Source organism: Chanodichthys erythropterus, chromosome 11 (assembly GCF_024489055.1).
Source record: "Chanodichthys erythropterus isolate Z2021 chromosome 11, ASM2448905v1, whole genome shotgun sequence".
NCBI classification, from domain to species: Eukaryota; Metazoa; Chordata; class Actinopteri; order Cypriniformes; family Xenocyprididae; genus Chanodichthys; species Chanodichthys erythropterus.
The window spans coordinates 18,427,006-18,447,565 of NC_090231.1; the positions used below are offsets into that span (position 1 = coordinate 18,427,006).

The 20,560-nt window shown below is 37.0% G+C and overlaps 1 protein-coding gene across 3 annotated transcripts in view; it reads right to left on the reverse strand.

Moving 5' to 3' along the window:
* Positions 1 to 19,050, reverse strand: part of nhsl2 (NHS-like 2) — an 84,114-nt gene extending 65,064 nt beyond the window's left edge. For 2 of the 3 annotated variants that reach the window (XM_067401917.1, XM_067401916.1), the window contains exon 1: positions 18,512 to 19,050. In XM_067401917.1, the coding sequence (XP_067258018.1) occupies positions 18,512 to 18,788 (277 nt within the window). In that variant the 5' untranslated portion in view covers positions 18,789 to 19,050. Of the gene's footprint in view, positions 1 to 4,006; positions 4,065 to 18,511 lie in introns of those variants that run through there. The other variant, XM_067401920.1, reaches the window with a different exon arrangement.
* Positions 19,051 to 20,560: the final 1,510 nt, after the last annotated feature.

Genomic DNA, 20,560 nt, shown 5'->3' on the forward strand with positions numbered 1-20,560 from the left:
TGCGTCTGCCAAATATGAGCTGATGCCATTAGTCAGGAGCGCAAAAAAAGTCAGAAGCAACTTATATGTCACCTTAGAGGAATTCGAGGAATTCAAGAAGTTAAACAACCACATATCCTGGACCACATTTATAATCTAATTCCAAACCATCCAGAGTTACCTCACTCATTTAAATACTACCAGAAACATTTAGAGATTCAAAACACTGTTGTAACTCTGTAAAATCCTTTCAAAGCATTACCACAGATCTGACCAGACCTCAATGTTTATAAAGACTTAAACTGAGTAAAGAAATGGTCCCAGACTACATAACCTACTTTCCCTGCAAAAAATAGTGCAGCCAAAGCCTTTCAGTTACTTACAGGTAGGTTGGTTTACTTGAATATGACAAAAATCCATAGTGATTTTTCATCAAATATTCACTCAAAAGACATTTTGAATGTATTGACATACAGTTTGGCTTTATGTTTTATAAAGACGTCTTTTATGCTCACTATGGCTGCATTTATTTGAATAAAAATACAGTAATATTGTAAAATATTATTTCCATTTAAAATGCATGTTTTCTGTTTGAATATATTTTAAAATGTAATTTATTCCTGTGATGGCAAAACTGAATCATTACTCCAGTCTTCAGTGTCACATGATCCTTCAGAAATCATTCTAATATACTGATTTGCTGCTGAAGAAACATTTCTTATTATTATCAATGCTGAAAACAGTTGTGCTGCTTAATCGTTTTGTGGAAAGTGTGATACTATTTCAGGATTCTTTGACGAATAGTTCAAAAGAACAGCATTTATTTGAAATCGATTTTTTGTATATTTTATTATAAAGTATTTACTGTCACTTCTGATCAATTTAATACATCCTTGCTAAATTTGTTTAAAAAAAAAAAAAAAAACTTACAAGAACAATTGTTTCCTCGCTATTGCAGTCCATGGGTACTCATATAAACTATAAAAATGTAGTACAGAGCCAGTTGTTGTTATGTGATCAAGAATCCAAATTACAGTAGATATACAGAGTCCCAATGGGTAATTTTTATAGGTAATGAATGACCTATAACTTCAAATGAAACCTGACAGCTAAATTCCATTAAAAAAAAAACATGCAATCAATGTGTAACAACAGTTTCTGCAGAAACCAATACAAAACCGGCTGTTTTGAGTTAATAGTAAAACAATACAGTATTAACCAGACACTAAAGTTCTCTTTCAATCTCATCCAGTAACACAAACAGAGAGAATGAAAGAGCATCTCAGCTCTTCAACATTCTGGAGCCGTTGCCTGGACCACAATCAGAAGACTTTGAGAAACCCGTTTCATGAAATATGGATCAAATGAAATGCAAGAATCTCACTCAGAGAGCCAAAAACATCCTGTTCTCAAATCCGTCTCTCAGTACCTAAAAAGAAAACACAAGCAGCTAAACTAATTAAAACACGTTTCTCAGGTTTAACTACATAGACCAAACAAATGTACTCACTCGCAAATAGCTTAATTGCACCAAAGATAAATACCCGCGTGAACTGTTCAGTCCATTACTGAGTGCACACGTGAAAAAATAAAAATTTGGTTTTGGCTGCAATACTCCCATCTGATAGTGTCATATGATGATTGGCGCTGAAGGTCTCCATGTCCCATGCCCAGAGGGCACAGCTCAATGCTCTGCTTTATTCTGCTGCTTTCTATCTGTTTTATTCCACAAAGCAATTACTGCAGATGTTGAGTCACTGAGCAGAAATATGAGGCCTGGCTGGTTGATAAACAGTAGACTGATAGTGCAGCCATGAGACCAACATACCAGCCCTCATTCGCTAGTTAACATATGTAAGAGATGGAGGAAAGAAGCCAGAAAATCACCAGAAAATCAACACCATTCCATGGTTGATAATGTCTGTTGAAATATCAAATTAAAAGTGTTAACATTTCTTGGCCTTACTGTATCACTGACAACATTTTCAATGAATGTTAAACTTCTGAGAATTGTATAAAAGCTATTTCAACTAGGGGTGTGACGGTACTCCTATTCGTACAGAGAATTTTCGGTTTGTGTCTTTCGGTTCAGAGTTGAAGCCCATTAACCACTTTTAACCACCAATAATCGCAATAAGCTCTGTGTTTTGTCACTTTCAATAAGAAACAAAGTCTCATCCCTCAAATTCTGTTCATTTTATCACGAAATTCAAACAATAAATGCCATTTTGTCACTCTTTGATGTGGCGTGACAGATCACTGTACAGGCGCCTCATTTCAAGGGGTTGCGTGGAGAGCAAGTGAACGTGATCATCTCTTCCTCTTTAATACTAGTACAGAACAAACTTAAATGAACATCTCAAGGTATGTCGAAAGATACAGTATAACTTACTGAAACATCTCATATCTCGTGTAATCGCTCAATCAGTGTTTCAACCGCAGAAAGACGTCAATGCAGCTTGTAAACAATATGTAATGTAGCATTTAGCCTACCTCAGAAAAGCTATTCAGTGTCCACAGCTCGTTATGAACTCTTTCGCTACATATATGCACTATATTAGCCTAGATATTCATTATATTTTACTTAACCTGTTTTGATTATTTAATTTATATGTTTAATGTACACTCTAAAAAATGCTGGGTTAAAAACAACCCAAGTTGGGTTAAATATGGACAAACCCAGTGATTGGGTTGTTTTAACCCAGTGGTTGGGTTAAATGCTTGACCCAACCTGCTGGGTAGTTTTTATTTAACTCAACTATTGTTTAAAAATGACTATATGGCTGGCTTAAAATGAGCCCAAAATATGTTGGAAATTAAAAATCAGACACATAATTACTAGAGGCAACAATAATATCAAAAGGTGAACATTCATTAAAAAGCAATTTAATACATGTTTATTATTTAATTATTATTAATTAAACATATTATTTTGGGTTCATTTTAAGTGATCAATAAAGTAATTTTTAAACATTAGTTGAGTTAAATAAATCTACCCAGCAGGTTGGGTTTAAGATTCAACCCAACAGCTGAGTCAAAACAACCCAATCGCTGGGTTTGTCCATTTTTAACCCAACTTGGGTTGTTTTTAACCCAGCATTTTTTTAGAGTGTATGTTTAAATAAATCTGTCATGAAAACAAGTTATGATGGCCACTAGTGTAAATGAATATATTTTAACATTGAATTGGAGTAGAAACATATTTTTATTATTAGATTTAAAAGTTAATGCAAAAACTGCCTTGAAATTCAATTCACATGATTGCATACAATTTTTATGTGAGTATTGATTATTATATCTAAAAATAAATAGCAACTGAATTTAATAGTTTGGGCTCTGTTGTTAATCGTAACCTTTAATATTATAGTAAAGTGCAAGAAAGGGCTATCTATATATAGTTTACAGCATTAGCAGAGAAACATTTTTTTATCCTTAAGTAAATTTTAATTAAATTTATTTAAAGACAGAGATACAATTAATACAATTAAAAGCTATTTTATGGTTAGTTTTCTCCCTCCTGCTGTACCAAATCCATACCTAACCTGACTTTAATACAGAGGGATGTACCAAACCATCATTTTTGTGTACTGTTACACCCCTAATATCAACCAATTAAAAATGTAATTTTTATAAATTAAAATAGCTTCATAAATAAAACATTTATTATCATCATCATTATTATAATTAAATATTAAAAATATTCAACTAAATTAAAATATTAAATAATATAATATAAAAAGTCATTAAAAAGTAATACACATAAACTTTTTACAGCTAATGAGTTTGCTAAATAGTAAACTGTGTACGTGTAAAAAGTGGGCAAGCCGATCAGTGTGTGTGATGGAAAAGAGTGTGCATGATGAATGAGCGAGCAGCGCTTACCTGAGACTGCAGCACATCAGTACACAGGACTATAAACTACAACACATACACATACAAACACACAGCATTGCACCGAACGTTACAAATCATGCACCAAACACTGTTAAGAGTAGTACACAGATGAGCACACTAATAGCTTTGTTACCTCTGAAGAAGGGCATGGTGAATGGTGCCTCCGATCCCCTGGTTTCCCCCTGCCTGCCCTGTCCCGGAGACCTCCGCCTCCTCCAACGCATCACTGTACAGTCCGATAACACACAAACCCTGCCTGCCGATGCTCTGTAAAGTTGTCTGTGCTGAATAAATGACAAGTCAGGAATGTGCGTTTTCTCTCATGGACGGCGTCATACTCTGAGCACGCACACACACACACACACACACACACACACACACACACACACCTAACACAGGAGTTCACAGTGAGTCAGGACGAGAGGATGCAGCTGCATTTCCTTTCACACTTTCTCCCTCTCGCTCTCTCTCATCAGTTCGGTGGCTTTCCATCCTCACTGCAGCAAATTCTGCGGCGTCAGACTCAAATCAGAGCTTACACACATACACACACGCACAAACAAAGCTACACAGTTGAAAATTAGCAAACAGCACATTCACACTGTATCACCACTATGAAACACCTGCTGTTCTCACATCATGTGCTGATGGATCTACAGCATCTACATAAGTGATTCTCAAATGGTTGTGCTTCAGGAAAGATTTTACAATGGATTTTACATCAAATAGTGATGCAATACAGCATTTTTATTTTTTTTTACCTTGCATAGTTTGTTCATAGTTCAATATCACACAATCTGTCCATGCTGGCATCTGTCTAATTCGACTTCTTCTATCATTTGAAAATCTTTGACTAATTATCGCAGAGATTGATTGGACACACACAGCCTGATATTAACAACAAATAAAGATGATCTCCCCCATTTTAAAAGCTATTGATTTGTTATTTAAGCTATGCATGATTATTTCCATTTAGCATTGCTTTTTCTGCTGTCTGTGACTCAATCAGAGCAGAGCTCATTATATTCATAGAATCACTGATCTAAATCATAAACTGTTCACATGAAGAAACATGAACCATCATGTGTGCCCAAAGTCAGACAAATGAAAAAAAGCGCACTAATTAAATTTCAGCTGGATATCAACAGATAAAAAGTGCAGTAGGAAAACTCAAAAATGAGTCAGCATTTTTGGTTTTTGAATGAGTTTTCGGTTAAATGCCTGACAAAAAGGTCTGTGGTTAACACAAGCTGAAGACATTTTAACATTTTATTTTATGACGTAAAGAATACATCAGTAAAACCCCACTTGTGACTTTTTTAGGCTTTCACATGTCTTGAAAAAGGTTTTTGCTAAATAAGTTGTGACTAAGTGACTAAATGGGACTATAAAGGTTGTTGGACACCGAACAGGTAAACTCATCTACGCACTAGTCCGCTTTTACATCCTTGTTGCATTTATAATCCTGCTCATGCAAACTATTATTATTTGAATTTTCCAGCTTGCAGATTTTAAAGCTACAGCCCGTAAGTTTTGCCTCTTTGTCGCCATCTCTGTTTGAAACCTGCAATTGCAGTTATTTGTGGAATTATCGTCTTTACATGGGTTGTGCACGGCTCCTCAGAGCGGATGAATCTAATGTTTGCTGTCAGTCACCACATTGGTGTGGATACTGTACTTCGGAATCACAGATTGTATGAAATTATGAAGTAAGAATTAAGAAGTAATGATGCAAAGATGAACGGCTGCATGCTCGAATTTCCAGTGGAAACCCACCAGTACCGCTCTTATTAGAAAACATTATTACAAGTTTACCGTTGTGAATCAGGCTAAGGTAAAGAGATTGTTTTGAACACTGGCTGGTTATGTACTTGCTCAAAAATTGATTTTGGATCATTTGTAACCAAAAAAATAAATAAAAAATACGGACTGCAGCTTTAAATAAAGATTGAACACGTTTTCGGAAGATTAATGATGGTGACATTTAAGTCATGCGACTGTGGTATAGCTTGTTTATAGCTTAACTTTTGATTTTTACATCTGTTGATTGTATTTAGGCTTCAAAATTCGTAAAGTGAAGATTATCTTGATGAACAAAATGTGTACGGATCATAAACAAATCATACAACAAATCAAAGCTGATTTCCCCCTTCCATAAGTTTAGGACAATAATTGAGTAGAAAATATAAAAGAAAATCATATATGTTATACTGAAACACAGCCTGTCACTTTAATTCATCACTACATTGGCAGTAATATCAAATTTTATACACTTCATGGTGTCTGGCTGAAGGAAAGTGCAAGCTACTCTCTTTCACTCTAAATCCACAGCAGAATTTGACATTCTGAGTGATGTGATGGCATCTGCCTCTATTCCCTGTGTTTGTGTTGTGGTCGGAAGTGCTCCAAAGACTGGAAATTAGTGGCCAGTGGAACCCGTTTACACAGAAACATGCTGGACCCACCAGAGGAATGTGGGTTTGGTGATTTGGCTAGAGATGAGGAATAAAAACCACTAAACAAAATCATTGCACTCTGAATCACTGCGATCATTTTGATGCATTTATCAGATGCCTCGGCTACTATCACGCTGTGATGAGTGTATAATTAAAAGCCATAATCCTTGAAATGTTCACACATATTTGTGTATGTTCACAGTGTGAACAGGCAGGTGTGTGTGTGTGTGTGTGGACTGGGTGGAGCACGAGGCCTGTAGCTTCACAGCACAGGGGTGCGTTCACACATACGGTCCTCATTATGGCACCAGAATTAAAACTCAGTGTGAGCCTCAGTGCTGGTACTGTCTGTTCTCTTATTGCATTCTGACACCTCTCTCCTCCAGAACACACTGATGAACCTGCCTGTACAGTGCTAAGATGTTTGGAACAACTCCCAAGAAGACATATAAATAATTGGCTTTTATAAATGAAATTGATAGGGGTTATTGTAATTCACATTGTGCACTTTTGGCTTCAGTGTGGTTCTAACACTACTCCAGACGTTCATACCCCAGTGGTCAAAACCAGTGCAAATTTGACAAGTGTGAAATAATGTATATCCTAGGCTTAAGTGTACAATTAAAAGCCTACAGTAGCCAGCACACTGTGCAGCACTGGTGTATTTTGACCAAATACAATCATATTTTCACAATTAGTTCTCACCACTTATTGAAGACAAGTGGTGTATGCAGTTAAAAAATATAAATGTACTTATTTTTGTGAGTTGAAATATATAAAAAATAGTTGTTCTTATATTTGAAACTTCTGCCTTATAAATATTGAAATATTTATAAGTTTCCCTACAAATGCCCAAACTAGTTTGAGATTAAAGGTGCCCTAGAATTAAAAATTGATTTTATCTTGGCATAGTTAAATAACAAGAGTTCAGTACATGGAAATGACATACAGTGAGTCTCAAACACCATTGTTTCCTCCTTCTTATATAAATCTCATTTGTTTAAAAGACCTCCGAAGAACAGGCGAATCTCAACATAACACCGACTGTTACGTAACAGTCGGGATCATTAATATGTACGCCCCCAATATTTGCATATGCCAGCTCATGTTCAAGGCATTACACAAGGGCAGCCAGTATTAACGTCTGGATCTGTGCAGAGCTGAATCATCAGACTAGGTAAGCAAGCAAGAACAATAGCGAAAAATGGCAGATGGATATCATGATATTTTTGGTGATATTTGTAAATTGTTTTTCTAAATTTTTCATTAGCATGTTGCTAATGTACTGTTAAATGTGGTTAAAGTTACCATCATTTCTTACTGTATTCACAGAGACAAGACTGTCATTATTTTCATTTTTAAACACTTGCAGTCTGTATAATTCATAAACACAACTTCATTCTTTATAAATCTCTCCAACAGTGTAGCATTAGCCATTAGCCACGGAGCACTATCAAACTCATTCAGAATCAAATGTAAACATCCAAATAAACACTGTACTTTCGCGATAAGACATGCTGCATGACGAACACTTTGTAAAGATCCATTTTGAGGGTTATATTAGCTGTTTGAACTTTGTTTATGCTGTTAAAGGCAACAACCGGCAACCGGCAATTTGCACTCTATCTCGAAATATGATTCTAGAACTAATGCAAAAAGAAAATTGATTTGAAATGAATATACCTAATTCACTAATGGAACACTAATCACCATAATGGACATTTCAGACAGTGTCTGTCAACAGTGACAGCTACGTGTTTGGTGGATGTAAATTGATTTCATAGTCATTTGAGCCTTTTATTGGAGCACCATGCTTTAGATAGCATGTACTGCCAAATAAGCAGGACTTATTTAAAGGTGCCGTAGAACGTCTTTTTACAAGATGTAATATAAGTCTAAGGTGTCACCTGAATGTGTCTGTGAAGTTTCAGCTCAAAATACCCCAAAGATTTTTTTTAATTCATTTTTTTTTATTGCCTATTTTGGGGCATTATTAACTATGCACCGATTTAGGTTGCACGGCCCCTTTAAATCTCGTGCTCCCCTCCCCCGGACTAACAATTATATGAATGAGAACATAAAAAATGACCCATGGACGACTTTGTTTTAATTTTTTTGGCACTTTCTTTCAAAATTTTGACATTTGGGCATTAGCATATAGTTAACCTGCTAAGGTAACGGGCTAGGAGGAGTTAGAAAAAGTACGTTTTTCGGAAAAATCAAAATGGCGGGAAAATTTTCAAGACGGAAAATGACGTCATAGGGTGCAATCGAATCGTCTTGAGCCAAGGAATCAGAGGGAAAGAAATTTGGTTTCTACCTTCGGTGCTTGTCCCCTAATAATAAACAAATAGCTTAATTAAACATTATTACATAGTTCTTTTAATAACTGAAAAAATTGGACATTTAACATTTACATAAACTTTAAAGAATGTCGTGAATGCATGTAGGGTATGTGCAAAAGTGTAGTGTACAAGTAAAGCTATCAGGCTAATCATGTATCTGTGTTATGCTAGAACTTAAGCTAACTAAAACATTAATGGTCATTATAAAGTAGTTCAAATTATATATCGTAATCATTGTTACACAACGTTGTGGAAATTGTAATCAGGCGTTATAGAGAGTCCCCATTAAAAGAGTCAGTGGGATCACTTGGGGTCCAAATAGTGACCCATTTTCAGGGGACAACCTGATTTCTTACGATACTTTGGACATTAGTTTGCTTACTTCAGGTTTTATCTACTAATATCCTTGTTTTTTTAACCAAACCAGTTCGCAGTGGTTTTGCCAAGTAAAACATGTTCTTGAATAAACATATTTTGTTGATCCTGGAACAAAAACCCTATCCCTAAGCCTAACCCTAACCATAACATATCCCTTAAAATCAGAAGAAAATGATGAGGTGAATAACACTGATGTAGAAGCACCTAACCCTGGCTGTAAGCCAAATCTGACATAAACTGTAATTTACCCCTTAAATCTGATTGGTTGATTGGAATGTTGTTCCAGGATCAACAAAGATGCAGGAACTGTCTTGACCGCAGACTTCACTCATCAACACAATACCAACCCCAATTACTACTGTTAGAGAGAAGCAACTATAAGGCAATGCATTTACTCAAATCCTCTGAGTATTGCATTTAATTTGCATTTAGCAGTAAAATAAATATGTATCATATGGATCCTACAGCTTTACTCTTCATTTTTTTTTTTTTTTTTTTTGGTTCTTCCATGTTTTCCTCTCCTATAAGCCACTCCACTTACTCCACAACATCTGGAAATCATTTCTCACCTATTACAACACTGCCAGGCTCAGGCCATTTGTTGATCTTGAAAAGGAGCCATTCTCCAACTAAATATCGATTCTTTCATTGCTAAGTAATTGTGTGCTGATAAAACACCACAGTACCAGTATCAGGTGTAGATGCAGACAAACTACTAGATTTGAATTTTAAAAAGGCACTGTAACATTTCGAGCACTGCCATGTTTATTCATTCTCATTATCTTACCCTTGTGAGTGGTGGGTCATCTGAAGTCCATACAATATAAACAGAGGGATTTTGTTTTCTTTGGCTGCCTGGTGCTTAGACCATGAACAGAGACTGAGACTAAAGTGCACAACATGTAAAGCAGCATTGCTTGGAATTGGAAAGATCTCCACCAATCAAGTCCCAGTATGAAATGTCTCCATAGAAATGGCAGCTGCTACATGAATCTATCACAGGTCACATGACCCAGAATTATTCCCCCTTTGAGGTAACATGAGGTCACTTCAGTCAAAGCTAATGCTCAGTACTCATAAAAGAAGACCTGTTGTCTGGCTGCCATGGTAACAAGTGGCTAATAGTTTCAGTCTGCTCGTGGATGGTTTATGAGATGGTATGGATATTTCTGGTGCATCTCCAGCTACCTCCACATAAACAGCTGCTTTGGCACAGCTTTTCACAATAGTTATGTTTAATCATGCTCAAAAACGGTGAGGGAGATGATGAAACACATTACAGTATGATGCAACAGTAAACAGCTGCTAAACTTCACACAAACACTTTTCAAATGTCAGTGGCTGGTCTAAGTCTGTGGGGTGTGTGTGTGTGTGTGTCATGGCCCAGAGGAAATGTAGCTCCTCTCTCTCGATAGGAATCTTAAAGGAGAAGACAGAGTAAACACATTACGGGATTCACACAGTGTGTGAACATTGTGTGTGACATTTTCCAGCCTCTTTTCAAAACGTATTAATATCAAGAATGGAAAGAAAAAATATATATATGGAGAAATTAACTAAAAGCACAGCTAAAATTTCGTACCCCTGTGAAAAAGAAGTACACTTTAGCATACTTTTAAAAAGAGTACTTGTTGTTATGGAAATATTTTATTTAAAATAACTGAATTTAATGTTTTCTGACACTTAATTGTATGTTAATTACATTTAAAGGAAATGTATAATCATTTAAATATTATTTTATTAAGTGCAATTAGTTTGACTTAATAGTGCTTCTTTGACATACTTAAGTAGGACTTAAGTGCATCTCATAAAAATGGCAAGCATTTTTGGTAACCTAAAATTTAATGTATGTCTATTGAAACTTGTATGTCATGCTTTTAAATATATTTGTAATTACACATTTGCAATGATGAAGCTGCAATTTAGTACTTTTAAATTAACTATGTATTAACTTTAAATGTAATATCAAATAACACACTACAGTTAAAATGATCAAGTCTCAATTTTGCACATGCATGTGCTTTAGTGAAAGTGACTACTCAAGCTCAAGTACGGTAACCCATATTTGGAATTTGTCCTCTGCATTTAACCCATCCAAGTATGTATAAGGAGTAGTAAGTAGTGAACACACACACACACACACACACACACACACACACACACACACACACACACACACACACACACACACACACACACACACACACACACACAGAGCAGTGGGCAGCCATTTTTGCTGTGGCACCCAGGGAGCAAATCGGGGTTAGGAGACCTCAGTCATTTCCTGCCGGTATTGAAAATGGAACCTGCAACCTAAAGGTGATGATACAATTTTTTGAGCAATGTTGTTGGATAATGTTGCTAAGTGATGTTGGTTGGGCACTTTCCTATTGAGAATGGGTAACAAATTTCTATCTGGATACTTTAGATCGAAATTTGTTGCCCATTCTCAATGGGAAAGTGCCCAAGCAACATCACTTGGCAACATTGCTCAAAAAGTTGCCCCGTGAAGTGTTACCAATCTGACTCTCTAACCATTAGGTCACGACTGCCCCTTAGTATTTTAGTCAACACATCAAAACAAGTGTACTTCTTTAAAGCATTAACAGTGTTGGCCAATGCTGAGCCAGCGTTCGGACGTAGATCCCGGAAGTGCTGCACTGTGTACTACATCAACTGCGTAGGAAACTGACATGGAATAGAAGAAATTATTGAATAAAGTCGATATTTTTGTTTGATTTTTGCACACAAAAAGTGTTCTCGTCACTTCATAACATTAAGGTTGAACCACTGCAGTCACATGGTCTATTTTAATGATGTGTTGGGCGTAACGCATTACAACTAACTTGAGTTACATTATCAGACTACTTTTTTTCAAGTTACTAGTAAAGTAGCGCATTACTTTTACAACAAAATATCTGAGTTACTTTTTCAAACAAGTAACGCAATTTACTTTTTTTCCCATTTATTGACTGACAGCTCTCCTGTCAACATGTTGAGAGAAATCGGGAGTAAAGGTGCCGAGGCGTTTTGTGTGAACATGACGGTTATTTTAATTCTAGACTAAATGTTTGCATTTACTCATCTCACTTGCACAAAAACAGTTCAGTTTTCCTCCAAATGAATAACAAAACAGTGAAATGCAATCTCAGAATAATTAAATTAAATACATTAAATTAAACAGATATACTTGATGTATTTAATCTTACTTTATTAACCAATTTCTTTGCTGCTGACCTTCAATGATCCAATTCAACAAAAATTATTTTAGATAAACATCACATTTGTGATCAGCCTGAAGCTTATTCATTTCACTTTTGGTGTATAAGGGCCTTTACATTTGCCAAAAATAGAACTTTTTTGTTCTATTTTTGGCAAATGTAAAGCAAACAAACAGTCTAGGTGAGAAAAAGTAACAAAAAAGTAATGTAATGCATTATTTTCCATAAAAAGTAACTTTTTATAGAATTTTTGGGTGAACTAACCTTTTAAGTGTGTTAAGAAACACTCATGAAAGTGTAGTCTCTCTAAGTACACTTAAGTGGCATTTCAGTTAATGTTCAAAGTTTAGTTTACTTCAACATTTTATTATCTGCAATAGAAGTTATTTTTATAGTATACTTTTAAGATTTGAAGTACACTATAAGTGCACATTTAATACAATTAAGCGCACTTCTTTTTCACAAGAGTATGCATTTTGTAACACTAGAACTGTCACATTTAAAATGCAGTTAAGCAAAAGTGTATCTGTTTTAGTGATGTTTCAATGTGTCTGGGGGCCAAAAGCATGTCGACCTCTGCTACATTACAACACTATTGTGTCATAGTAAGAGCTGGACGGACTGTAGTGTATTACACATACTCTCTTTGGTCTAGTCTCAGAGCCAAACACTTTCTTGCCAAGAGCTGCACAACTGCCTAGAGATGGGACGCCAGTACAGGAAAGGCGAGCAGTGACTTACATATGTTCAACATAAAAACACACACAAAATGTCTGCACAGCACAACCTTGGCTTGAGAGAATGTGCTAGAGCTGAGTTTTTCTCCAGTTATGTCTGTAGGCATCTGGAAGACAGACACGCACAAAGTTACTGAATTTGTCACAGCTGCGAGACATCTTTAGTGTCGATACCTGTGTCGACCTTTCTACCTTTTCTCGGCGCTAACCCAAGAAATGATAAGCACATTAAAGGTAGAAATAAATAGAGTTTTTGGAAGCTCTTGGACTTGTTGCGCAACTGTTGCATTTCAGACAAATCGATTCCTTTTGTGCTTTTTTTTATCTTTGTTTTTAAAGGCCAGAGTCAGAAATAATCCAAGGTGAGAAGGGAATATTGGGTTGTACTGAGTCATAATACAGCATGAGAGGTGACAATTTCTCGTAACTATGGTCTAGTTTGTGAAATGAAAAGGTCTGCATGGGTTTTTTAGTCATTTAAAGCAACAGGATCATTTCTATGGCAACTCAGGAGCCCAGTCCAAGAGAGCAAAAGGAGCAAAAGAGGCCAAAAATAAGACAATGAAGTTTCTTTTGCATTTCATCTGAATTTATACTTGCTACTTTGTCCTTGAACACTCTGGCCCACTTGCTTTCTCCTTCCATCTTCTGTTTCTCTGATCTTCCGTCTCACTCATTCCATCTATCCTCTCTTGCTCTCTCACACACTCTTATTAAAATTCCAGTTAATCTTGCAGACTATAAAAGACACTGAAAAAAAGCAATGGCTTGACTCAGTTCAGAGCACTTCGGCTCTAAAAGTCAGGGATATTCTGTGTATAAATCTTCAAACATTAATATGATAGTCACTTCAAGATTTACATCCATAATCTGCACCAGATCCATGACACTTCGCACATAACCATTCACAGTTACATGAAACTTTCAGCAAGGGAGAAACTCATAAAGCTCAAAATAAATAATGTTCATTCATTTCAAAGTAAATTTCAAAAACTTCCGAATTGCTTATTGGTGGTGCTTGGGAAGAACAGTCCACCAATGTACGTCAAACAATGATATCATCAACATTTTCATGTTATGGCCAAAAACTATATTCAATATATTAAAATTCTTTTATATTAAAATTCTATATTATTTTAATTCATCATCATAATGATAAACACACTGGTTTGTAGCGCAAAAAGTCATACCGTTTAATGCAACTTTGTTATTTTTCTGATTCTTTAGCTTACTTCCACTTTCCAAAATAAGGTGGATACAGTATGAAAATTTACATCAGTTATTTTAAAGGCACAATATGTACAATTTTTATATTAAAATGTCCAAAAATCTATCGTTCAATTGTGTACTTAGATTATCCTAAATGCTTCCAAGAATTTGTAAATTCTGAGAAATTCACAATTTAAAAATAGTGCCCGTCACTTGTCACTTGTCGCCCTTCAATGACGTAATATCTGCATTATCCCTGGTTTCCGCTTGTACTGCATGGTAACCATGGCAACAGACATGGGCAGCTGCGTACCGTCTAGTGGCACACTGTTGTTGTTTTATTAAAACATTATGGACCATGGCAAGCAAACTTTGGGACAAAAGGAGAAATAGAACGAGGATCAATATCGGCGTGGCGTTTTTGAGATGGCGGAGCTTTGCGACAAACTTCACTTTGAAATAGACGCTGCTCGTGCACGTTATTAGACAGGTAAGCAAATGTAGGCTACATAAGACTAATCAATGTTATATAGCTCAACACAATGAAATGTTAGAATATCATCAGTATGATATTCTAATGTTGATCTAGCTTACTGTTAGTCTCATACAGCCAACAAACTAATACATGTACATAGAAATAGAATAATATTACAATTTTCAACACACTCAAATGCAGTTTAGTATGATAGTGTAACGTGAGACCAAGTGAAACAGCACTGTGTACCTCACAATTTTAATTCGTCAAGTAAACTGACATGTATGAGAAGTATTCAGCTTTGCAAATAAGTTAGTTCGGTAGAATGAAATGTCCTCGTTTCTTTATATCCCCTGGGACTCGTGTGGCACTGATATCTGTCTCTCATTAGCAATCGCGCCCGCGATTCTCGGCCACGCCCTGCTTCATAACACAGTCATGTTAAAGGTGCTATAGAGGATCTTTCGTTGACTGAGAAACCAAAGACTGTTACTGAGTTTTTGAAATGAGCCCATGCGTAAGAACAACCTTTTGAGGGAACGCCGAGTGTTTACCACCGGCATTCGCTGTATCGTGTTCGTGGATTCATTATGTCGGACTCACCGCAGGTAACTCATAATCTGCAGTTGTTACTCCTGTCTCCGGACAAAAACATTGCATGCGGCGCCTGTGAATTGTGGAAAGTTACTGGAGCACGCAGCAACGCTCGTCTCTCACAAGGAACGTCATGGCAGTGATTGACAAGCCAGAGGGCCAATCGTTTACGTGATCATTGGCTGATGTTTTTAAGGCCCTACCTTGTGCACAGATTATGTATATTAATATTATTCCTTTCAGTGCACCTAATAAATAGTCTTTTATCAGTTAGTAAAGACAGTTTCAAGTTATATTGCAAAAATGTATAAAACAAAACATCCTCTTTAGCACCTTTAAAAACATGAATGCATTCACTCATCCATAAACATTATTTCCCCATAAACATTATTAGATCCATCGGCATGACAACAGGTTCCATGATTCCACGTTCATTCACTGCGTCATCAATCTACGCCTCTGTTATTGTTTTGAAGAGGTTAGCGACCCCTAGCGGCGAAAAATACAGATTGTGCCTTTAATTGATTTGCTAATTGAAGACTACATTTGACAGTGCTATAAAATTATTAGTGTTTTTAAACATTTAAAGGGATAGCTCACCCAAAAATGAAAATTCTGCCATAATCTACTCACCCTTATTTTGTTTCAACCCTATATGAATTTCTTTGTTCTGCTGAACACAAAAGAAGAATATGGGAAACAAAACAGTTGATGGGCCCCTAATGATTTCTACAGTATGGGGAAAAATGGGAGTCAAAATATATTCTTTTTTGTTCAGCAGAAGAAAGAAATTCAGACAGGTTTGGAAGAATTTGAAGGTGAGTAAATGAGTTTCATTTTTGGGTGCACTATCCCTTTAAGTTTCTCCACAATCGTGTCAAATAATGGCAAAAAAGCCCAAATATATAACCAAAAAAAAAAAAAAAAAAGAGAGAGAGAGAGAGGAAATGTTTAAGGGTCAGAACTCCTTAAATCCACTTGATCCTTCTGTCTTCTGCCTTAACACACACAGTACAGTATACCTACACTTGATCTTGTGACTTTCACGTGATTGCCTGAGGAATGAGGCCGTAATCACTGGAGTTGACTGACACTCACTCAGGAAGAGCTGAATCAACTGTCAGTTTTAATGCAATTGGTTCAGTCACTGTAAAAACAAGCCTCTAGTCTGCCCCTTCACCTCCTGTCCCCATCAAAGAGTCTCCAGAGGGGCCTGACCTCAGTCCCCACACCGCAGTGGAGAACAGTTCCCAGCCAAAGAATCCGCTGCATACAGAGATCCACATCATTTATCTTCAACATGTCAAAGCATGGCAGAAGTTCAAACTGCTAATGCTTCACCATTACAATTTTAAACAAATACAGTACCAGTGATCTCCTCCTGAACTTGGAGGATAATCTCCATACTTTGTTTCTACTGTGGTCTGCCACTGTAAAATGATAAGGACGGAGGAAAAGAAGGACTGCCAAATGTGCCGGGCTCAGGGTTAAGCTAAACAATACAGAGAGGCTTTCTCTGATAAGACAAAGGAAATGGACGGAGGAAATATTCTGCACATCTTCAGATGGAGAAAGTTGGCAGGGTTTATCCTGTTTCAGTGCACAGAGCAGTGTGGGAGGTGTCAGGGGGAGTAGATGCCAAATGCATCTCAAATGCAAATGGGAAAGATTTAAAAACAACACATTATAATGTGAAAGTTAAACACAAAGCCAAGTGTGAATGTTTTGGTAAAAAACAGTCTTTGTGGCATGGACAAAGCATTTGTTTACTGTTCATTAAGAAGAGAAAGTGTTGGTCATTATCCTAATACTTGAATAGCTGTCAAATGACACTGATTTCTTCTGCTTAAACAATAAGGCCATCTCTTGTTTGTTCAGTGCTTTTGTGGCAGTGACATACAATTGCAGTTTTACAGAATCTTTCTCCCACTCCAACACAGCCTAGATACACTAGCAGTAATAACAGTCAAAACTGAGAAGGCACGTCACAAATTAATCTACAAAAAGATACTACAGCTGATTTCATTCTCCTACATACATTTTTTCATGGTGACCACAGTTTCTGAAACACCATAGTTACAACAGTTATTATTGTTAATGCTTTAAAACTGGCAATAGTTATAAAAAGTCAGTTAAACAAAATGATGGAAAGACTATAACACAATAAACGCAGTTAGAAATATTTCATAAAATTAACTAGGCCTACTAAAATATGTTCTGTCTGTGGCTTTAGAATTCAATTTCAACATGCATTTGAAGAACCAGTTATGACCTTTGACCTTTTGGCATGAAATTAATTTTTTTTATTCTTTTAAAGTGTATGACCCAAAAATATTTTATATTTTCTAAGATGGCACATATTACATATTGTTCTCCATGATGGGATACAATGGAGCTGTGATTTTCTCCTAAAATACTACATGGCAAAAACATAAAGCACTTTCCTAAACACCTGTAGTACATAAACAAACTGTTTAGCACAAGAGGAACTGAATTTTTTTTTGCAATGAATCAATATTAATTGACAGAGTTACACTGGAGGATTAGTGAAATAATGTAGAAGTTGATATAAATTAGATATGATGAAATGCCAAAAGTGATAGAAATTAACCAGGAAAACTGACACCTTTTGCTGACATTGATGCAAATTCTTTTACTGTGTTACTCCATTAATATTCAATATTATAAGTGTAATTTTCAACAATAATGTAATTTGAATTTTAATAGTTTTCCATTTTTCAGTGAGGGTCAAATTTGACCATATGATCCTTAGGAAAAACGAGAACTATTGAAACTAAGGCAATTATTGGCAGAAACCACAGTTTACCATGGTAAGTGTCTTGACAAGGGTTGTTATTATTATTTGGTCACTTGGCAATTGGTTTATTCGGTAGAACGAAACACAAGGTTCACGTGGTGAACAAAAGAACATTTGTTGCTCCTTCCCAACTGGACCATTATCCCTCCATCTCTACATATTTACATTACAGCCAGAGGAGAAACAGCTACATTTAGAGACTGAACACAAAATCTATAGAATTAATAAAGACGTTATTGTTCTCAAAATACGCTCAGCAGCCCAAAAACGAAAGTCAAGAGATGTTTTATGCTGCACGGTGAATGTAAACATGCAGTTAAGAAGACCTTGAACTTGACAATTAAGTGAGCAAACAAGTCATCCACGTACGTATTTAAGTCAGCAAGAGTAGTGAAAAGTTCCTACTTTTGACCGGCGGCTTGGTGGCCAGAGCTGAGATGTGTTTCTGCAGGCTGATAAGTTTATTCTCCAGAGCTCCGGAGCGGTAGCAGATGGAGGCGAGCTCTCCCTCCAGCTCCTCCAGGATGCTCACCGACTGACGGGATAAATCCGACAGCTGCCGGAGCACCGCGCACAGAGTCAAACCGCACACATCCACCAGATCCGTGAACATCGCACCGCGACTCTTGCCGCCGCTCTTGCACACATCTTTAGGGACTATGGTCCTCTTGCAGAAGGGCATCTTTTCTGCTGTTATGGTAAACTCCCTTTAAAAGTGCGTGTTTCGCCAGCGCTGAAGAGTGTTGGCGAAGACTCTTGCTCGGGATTGCGCGTACAGTGGAGGCATTTTATGCATTGTAATTGATTGTCCACTATGAGGAGCTCTGCAGCGCTCCAGCTCACACTAGATCACAGCTCCAAATTCTCATGAAGTGCGCCTGAGGGACCTCACCCACTCGTGCAACAAGACGCTATGAGCTGAATCTTTCACGGAAAAGTCAACTATGTGTTCAGAAAGCAGCCTTGCTCTGCGCATGCTCACAAAAATAAGATTTAAAAGTGCTTCAAGTGACTCCAACAAGCCTGAGAACAATGAGAGTAATACAAATCTTTTCCTCCAGTCACGTTCTAACCTTGCATTTGCCCATCCCTAAATACACATCTGGTCTAGTGTGTGTGTGTGTGTGCGCGCGCACTCCCCCACCCTGAACCAGAACTTGGCTCACCTAGATGTTTTGTTCATCCAGTCTTTCCACACTGGACGACGAAAGAGGGCGTACAGTCACAGTGAAGTCAAAATGATGAGGAGAGGAGGGGAGAGGCTGAAAGTCCTCCATGTTAAATAATCTTATCAGGCATGTTTCTCTATGGCTTCATATGAAACCTTATCTCGTACAGGGAATTGATTGGAAACATCTGGGCCTTGTTTTGCCTCACTGTATGACTGTCTTCATTGTTCCTGGTTCCCCACCCCACTCCACATGGCCCGAGTGCATGACAGGAACCGCTCCTGGTGGACCTTTTCTTCATGGCAACCTTCCTCCCCCTCGTTTCGTTGAAAGGACTATTTTCTGCTCTTCTGTTCCTGGTTTCCTTTCATGTCTCTTGCGATAGATTGTACCTGCCAAGTATGATTTGAGGGAGTGAGGTCTGGCAAGACTCAAATTTTATTTTCATAATATTATATATTTGCAAACAGGTCTCTGGACTAGCTAGACTCATATTACCTTAAGACAGGAGACCAGATACCAGGTGATGAATTAGGGAAATGCTTCAAAATTTGATGTGATTTAAGTGATTTATTTCCAGTATGATGACCATGGAAGCCCATTTCAGTTATATGAGTGAAAAAAAAAATCATGCTTTGGTGAATCATAATTATGACATATAGGACAAATAAAAAATATGACATAGTAGTCATAATTAAGATAAAATGTCAAAATCATGACACCAAGTCATCAAATTTTGTAATAATTGACTTTACTTCATAACTTTATATGTATTTATTATGATTTACCTACTTTTTTTTTTTTTTCTCATGTGGCAGAAATAGACTTCCATATATGACAGAGAAACACCTAGCAGAAGTCCATCAGGACAGGGAGGCGGGTGAGTGGTTTCAAGATGATTATGCTTTCCAATGCCGCAGAATGTTTAAACTCAAGGACACCAAAGTCTGTGTGTTTTTAGTTTGTATTGCGTTCTGGCAGACAGCCCCTGCAATGTGTGTTGAGGTGAGCCGTGCTGAGCTGCTGTGGACCAGCAGGCCAAAGGCTGCAGGAGGAACAGGCTGAAGCTCAGCAGGACCCATATGGCCTTCTGGAGTTGAGCCTCAGCTATGTGGCACAAGAGGAAAACATACACACAGGTGTGTTCCAATCTTATCGAATCAACAAATCCAAAAGTAGAATCATCTATACAAATATTTGCTCTAGTTCATAAACACCCACTCATTCAAACACTGCAAATGCTAAGATATGAGTTCAGTATACTGCTGTGCTGAAACCATTCTGC